Source organism: Quercus lobata, unplaced genomic scaffold (genome assembly GCF_001633185.2).
Source record: "Quercus lobata isolate SW786 unplaced genomic scaffold, ValleyOak3.0 Primary Assembly Scq3eQI_1873, whole genome shotgun sequence".
Lineage (NCBI taxonomy): Eukaryota > Viridiplantae > Streptophyta > Magnoliopsida > Fagales > Fagaceae > Quercus > Quercus lobata.
Window position 1 is genome coordinate 64,262 of NW_022154755.1, and position 7,213 is coordinate 71,474.

General features: G+C 30.1%; 1 protein-coding gene across 1 annotated transcript; it reads right to left on the reverse strand.

The window, feature by feature from the left end:
- Positions 1–1,820: 1,820 nt before the first annotated feature.
- Positions 1,821–6,698, reverse strand: LOC115973246 (transmembrane ascorbate ferrireductase 1-like). Its single transcript, XM_031093501.1, has 4 exons — positions 6,240–6,698; positions 3,665–3,713; positions 3,374–3,573; positions 1,821–2,319 (listed from the first exon to the last, which is right to left on the reverse strand). The coding sequence occupies exons 1-4, from the start codon at positions 6,381–6,383 to the stop codon at positions 2,017–2,019; spliced, it is 696 nt and encodes a 231-aa protein (XP_030949361.1). The 5' UTR covers positions 6,384–6,698; the 3' UTR covers positions 1,821–2,016.
- Positions 6,699–7,213: the final 515 nt, after the last annotated feature.

Here is a 7,213-nt window from a genome sequence, read left to right on the forward strand (position 1 = left end):
AGCAATATCCTTCTTGTATAAGAGAACCAGGAATTTGGTATTAATTTATCCACATCAGTTTCTCAAAGTGACCACCCATTAAAAAAATCATAAAGAAAATTTAACACTTATTTTGTCATAATTATAACTTCACCGAATATTATGGTTTAATCTAATCTGATGCAAGTAGAATTGGTAGGTCATCTCGGACTCAAAGTTCAGTTTAGCCATGTCAGGGAAAGACAATAAGTTAATTAATTGCCAATTCGTAAATTCTTGCCTAAAAGCATTCCCATTAGCCCAGCTAAAATAACATTTACTATATAAAAAAGTGTTACATCCACAACATTTTCACGACATTTTTATAGCAAATTTTAAGTAACAAGTTATTTCAGGCTTTTAATTTGAATCCACTACTGAAATTACATCCTGTAATAACTTGCTACCTAAGATTTTTTTTTTTTTTAGAAACAAACACACACACATAGGGGAGAGGGAAAGAAGTTCTAACACAAAGGTACATCACAACTCCACTTAAAAGCCATGGTAACTTTTAAGGAATGGTGGGACAATGCTACCTAATATTTGTTGTGAAAATATTGTGAACATATGTGTGTTTGTGTATATATATATTAACCCAAAATTTCCTAACAATACGCCACCAAAGTTTCAATTTACTCTCGAATTCTTTTAATTTATTGAAAAAATTGTTATTCTCTGACTTAAGCATCAAAAAGGTCTTGGTCGGCACTTGATTGATATCATTTTAATTATGTTGTTTATTGCACAAGTGCTCATTGTTTAGCCTAACCCTACAATTAACTGCATCAACATATTCTATGTTGATTATCTTTTAGAACTAATTTCAGGCACGCACGGGGACTAGCTAGGCAATTGTTGATTCGATTTTGGTCAATTACAAAAGAAATGTTGATTATTTAGTCCGTTCCTAAATGGTCAAAGTATTTAAGGTATATATTTTTTTGTCAGTGATAAATGTAAATGGAAAATGCTAGAATTATAAACTATTTTACAATATTTTTTATAAATTGCTGATGTGATGAGTGGTTATTACCTTGGTAAGTAAAAAAGTGATATTAGTAATAGTCCCAAATGAGAACCAATTAGAATTGCCTACATCAACAATTTGTAAAAACGTTGTAAAATATTTTGTGATCTTAGCATTACTCTATGAGTCATGCTAACGAGTGTCCTTAGCACAATTATTAACAATCCATTTAGAAAAATTTTGACACTACTTTTATGGGAAATGAAAAAAGTTGTCAAAATATTAATTTTTTTTTTTTTCCTTTTCCATAAAAACTTTTTTTAAATGGATTGTCAACTATTACCCTAAGAGCATCCGTTAGCATTTCCTACTCCATATAGACCAGGCCTCTCCATAAATGCTTGAAAGATCTATGAGTGGTGAAGAAAGCTGTTACCTGTTCTATTTCGACCTTTCACTTTGATCCCAAACCACGTGATTTGATTAGTGAATTGTGGTAGCCATTATCTGTTGACAACTTTTTGAGAAAGATAATAAACTGTTAAAGAAAGATGTTGTACTTAATTAATTGCTATTGTATAATACCCTAGAAAGATCAAATTATATTGTTCATACATTTATATTTAAGTTGATTTGATGCAATGCCAACAAGTCTTTAATGAACTTGATTTTCTGTCTTCAAATTGGAAATGACCTCATTATTTTTCTTGCTAAAAAGTCATTTTTGTTGTGCTACCATAGACCTTTTGATCATCCATTGAAAGTAGTCATCAATCACTTAATTGATCCGTTGTCATTAAACTCTAATTTAATTTGTTAAATCGATCCTTAATTACAAAATCCATAAGTGGATAAACTACAATAATTTATAGGTAAATGTCACAATCTTTATGTCCAGAAAATACAGATACCAAACATCCTTGTTCCATACAATATCCAGTCACTGGAAAATAATCCATACATCAAATATATAAAAACATCTTTTTTTGATAAGGTTTTTTTAATAAGGAATATATAAAAACATCTTATTAGATAGCAGAGTAGCTATTTTCATCATCTTCTGCTGGAGACTGAGAAAGAACAGATAATATAACAAAGGCTCCAAATAATATTGTAATAACAGCAGTGAAGTTGACAAGTAAGGCCTCTGAGCCATACTTTGCAAGCCCTGTATTTTCAAGGAAAGTAAGTTTCTCTAAGAATCCTATTGCAGCATTGCCCACAGCCAATGTGAACACAGTAAGTCCAAATACCACATGCCAAGGAACAGAGTCGCTCCTAAGCCCAATAGTCCCTCCAGGGTAGAAGAAGACCAGGAACCCATATAACCACTGCAAATTTATTTTCTCAATGTTGTTAGGCTGGTTTTCATGAAGAAAATTAATGAAATTTACATTAAACACATCTCTATTTGTATGAGTTTTTACTTGAATTATTATGCTGGGTGTTACAATTAGGACAGGTGAGCCCACTTAACTGAGCTTCAATTAACAACAAAGTTTGTGATGGGCCTTGCTTAAAACATGACCTTGTGATTAAAGTTAAAGACTGGACCCTACATTCGAAGCCCAAGCACGTTTCTTTGCCTTTTAGGTACAACATGTGTATAACATTCCAACAAGTATCTTTTCTCTTTTCCTCTCAGAAAAGAAAATCGGTAAATCATACTTTTGGTCTTAAAATTGAGGATAATTTTGATTTTGGTTCTTCAATATTAGAAACTTTAGATTTAGTTCTTCAAATTTCAAAAATGGAATAATTTAGTTCCTGAAATTAGGATAGTTCGATTTTGATCCTTCAAATATGGAGTTGGTTTGATTTTGGTCCTTCAAATATGTGGTTTGCTCAATTTGGTCCCTAAAAAATGGGGGTGTCTTAGTCTCCCATTAGTCACATAAACAAAAAATATATATGAATTGATCAAATTGTTCTCTTTTTTAAATTCCATTTGAAACCCAAATTTTTTAAATTTAAAGGATCAAAATCAAACCAACACTTAATTTTAGTGACCAAAAATGTAATTTACCAAAAATAAAATCTAAGCAAGAAGCTAAGAAGCTTTACAATATTGTGTCTTATTAACGGATGTCCTTACAAAAATTGTTAATAAATTATTTTTGAAAAGTTTTGATATCATTTTTGTAAAAAATATAAAAAGCTTTAAAAAAAATTATTAGTTTTTTTCATAAAAATTTTCTAACAATATTTTATAAATTAATATATGTAAACTTTGTCCTACAATATTTTTACTACAGCATAGCATATGGATGATAGAATAAAAGTGTAATTGCCACTTTAGTTCCTAAGGTTTGTCCTATATATATATATATATATATATATATATATTTATTTATTTATTTATTTATCCCGTGCAAGTAGTTTTACCTGAATACCATAGAGAACAATAATCCCAATTCCAAGCCAGGAATGCAAGCTGTAGAGATTGGCAATCTCGCTCTCATTATGATACTTGAATGCAGTGTAAATTCCCAAAATACCAAGTGCTAGAGCAATGGCATGAAGCACCATATGTATCAACTTCTTCACGTCTTTCCTCAAAGGAAGTGACTTGTAACTAATAATGGCTGCATTTTAATTAATGGCAAATTAATTACCATGCATGTAGGAGAATCTTAGAAAGTAACCTTATTCTATATAGAATGATTTGTAAATTACCTTCACCCCCTATGATAATGAAGCCTACCAACATCAAAAAAGGATGTAGCTGTAGAGAGAAATTAATGGACATGTGAGGCTTTTTTTGCATGATAGAAATTGCAAACGTACATAAAAAATCAAGTCAAGCAAAAAGGTATACTTTGCATAAAATTAAAGTTTTAGTTGATCAACCACAAATTTTTTACAGAAATAACCGATGATTTAGCAAATATATCTTACATATATATATATATATAGACAAAACTTAGGTACAGTATTTTAAGTGTTGTTCCTTAGATTTCTCTTTTAAGATTCAGGCATGTCGCTACTTAACTAAAAAATATACTTTCATCCCATGAAAAAAAATTCACATGGCTGAATTTTAAGAGGAGAACCTAAGGAATAACACCTAAATACTGTACCTAACTCTTGCCTATATATATATATATATATATATATATATCACGTGAAGATCAAATAATTCGACATGTGGAAAAGATACTTAATTTTAACCATTATGGCGTTTAACATGTTTTTATTTATATATATAAATATATATATATATATATATTTTTTTTTTTCTTTAATATGCTCAAAATGTATAAATGTATGTATGTGTTTACGAGAGACCAGGACAACTCAAATTTGGGAATCTGTTTTGCACTCTAACATAAGTGATACTTTACCCAATATTTTCCTTTCTTATTTAGTATTTGTTTAGCTGGAAGGAAATGATATGCATATTTATGGTAATTGATTGTGATTTACCACCAATATGATGATTGTGCATGATTTTCAGTCCATCGAAAAAATATAAGAATTTATAGACCGAGAAGAACATAAAAATTTTCGGCTACAAAATTTCTGGAGGATATGAAATTATGCAAAGTATTGGTATGTGAATTAATAAAATAATAAAATAAAAAAAGCCAAAATAATTTTTTAAAACTCCCAAAGAATATCACGAATACACGTCTAGCTATAACTATAAGTCTATAATAAACATTCATTTGGCACCACACGCATGTTACAGCACATGAGTGTTCAGAATCACCCTAAAATAGATAATGGGATAAGCACAAGACTCACAGCTCATGTGAAGAAGGAATTCGAAACCTCATTAATTATTTTGATTCCAATATGGGTAGGTTGCTATGTGTCCTAGCTACATTAATTTCCTAACATACACACAGAAGGGAAAACAAAAAAAACAAAACCAAAAAAAAAACCCTTAAAGTCTAAATATTATATAATTTTTTTATGTCGTAAATATATATAATATAATAATAATGACCCTCACATGGGTACTTTTATAAATTACTATTTATTTAAAAAATAATATCAAATGTTTTAGGTAAATTTTACCTTTTTAGGTAAATTTTACTTGTACTAGAGTTAAGATATTTAATAATTTTGTGGAGCCGTATGATAGTGATACTCATTTTATTCAAATAAAAATTATTAATTCTTCCGAAAAAAAGAAAAGAAAAAAGAGACAATTAGAAAGGTAGGTTTTATTTGATGGGTAGGTACGTGCTACCAAACTAGGCAACTACCTATCACTACTACCAGTTTCTCAAAAAAACTATCACTACTACCAAACAAACAGCTTGGGATTTTAACTGGTTTAGGCTATAGGTAAATGTTACAATGGCAACAAGTAATTTTCCATTTATTAGAAAATATAACCCTAGTTCAAGAAAGAAAGTCTTTTTTTTTTTTTTTTTTGCTAATCAAGAAAGAAAGTCTTTTCATTTCATCAAGTTCGTACTAATATTTTATTATCTAAAAGAGTTGGTATTGTTGATTAAGAATCAACCTATCACTCTTGGTTTAAGTGTGAACCGCTTTACTAGAAGCTAGCCAAATTTCAAATAATTGACATTAAGACCCAAAAAAACAAAAAATAGTGCTTGGCTTAGCTGTCCTGTGCATTTTGTTACTGATATTAAACTATATATATATATATATATATATATATGATTAAAAAAGTTTGAAACAGTCCAAGCCAATTGGAGTGGCATCCAATACCATATTCAAAGTGAGAGAGGATCAAGAAAAATTCCAAATGCCAATAAACATGAGGAATAATACCTAGGTCACCCATTAAACCATAACTTAAAAGTAAAAGTAAAATATTAAGACAGTATTCATTAACAATAAAAAGATCAAAAAATCAAATTTAACACTAAACTTGTTAATGTCCAGAGAAACCAAGAAACACAAGATTTCTTCATTTCCCAAGCCACACACACACATACAAAAATCAAAACAAACAGTGAAACAAACACAAACTTTGATAGACATGGTCAACCGACTCAACCTCACAGGAAAACACCCAAAAACCAAACGAAAATTACAGAACCCAGAAGAGAGAAAGAGAGATAGAGAGAGAGAGGGAGAGAGAGCTTCTACAATTCTACAAAACCCCACAAATTACAACCAAACAAAACCTAGTACTGGAAATCATAACAAGTGTATATATGTATATACATGATACAAATTTAAAAACCCTTCAAGAAATCTAACAAAAACCACCAACCCAAGAAGCAAAAAGAGAGAGAAAGATAGAGTTAGAGTTAGAAAAACTTACATTGAAGATGAGGCTCTTGTTGGGAGCTTCCCATGCGAAACCACCTCTGAAATCTAAGGTCCAAACCAACACTAAAACCAGACCCAAAATTGCCAGCACGTGTGCCACAAACGTGAAAGGAATAGCCTTTACACCAAGTACCATGTTTCTCTGAACCAAAAAAACTCTATCCCCTCTACCCTGATCTTTGTAAAATAGCTATATACGGAAATGAAAGCAATCTCTTATGGCTAAATATATTCTGGTGGTAACGTCTTTTAATTGCTTGCCTTTTCTTGCTGATTGTTATTTTTAGCTGATTTGACCGTCGGATGAAAATCTTTTTATCATCATTATTGGATGGTTGCTGCCACGTTGATTTCTCTGATTGGGAGAGTACTGTTGGTTTTTGGGGTCTAGGGTGTACCCCACAACTTTGTGTCTTTTCTTCTACCCCTCATTCTTTACTTACCTTTCAACATTTTGCATATATTTCATCTGAGATATTATTGTGCTATTATTATTGTCGACTTTCTGATGTATGAGATAACCTATTGCGTTTCCACTCATACCTAAGACTTCAATACTTATGCTAGCAAACTTTTTTGTGTGTGTTTTTGGTCGTTTTCTCTTTCTTTGGTAAACAACCTCGTGGATGGAATTTGATTCCTTAGGGTTTGTTAGAAATTCATTTATTTTGTTATAGTTGAAAATTTTTTATTAAAAATATTGTAAATAAAAGTAAAAGTTAACTGAAATAATATAATAAAATCTATAAATAGTATCAAAAAGTATGGTGGAACCTATAAATAGTAATAAAAATAAATTACACTTGCTCACTAAATAGGACCTTACTGTTTTATATTTGATTATTCAAATATGATTCACGTTTATTATTAAAATATTGTTTAGCTACCTAGCTAGGCATCTTGGTTTATATTAAAAAGAAAATGAGATTTTTTTTTAATAAGTTCGACTCATTTTTATGTAATTAT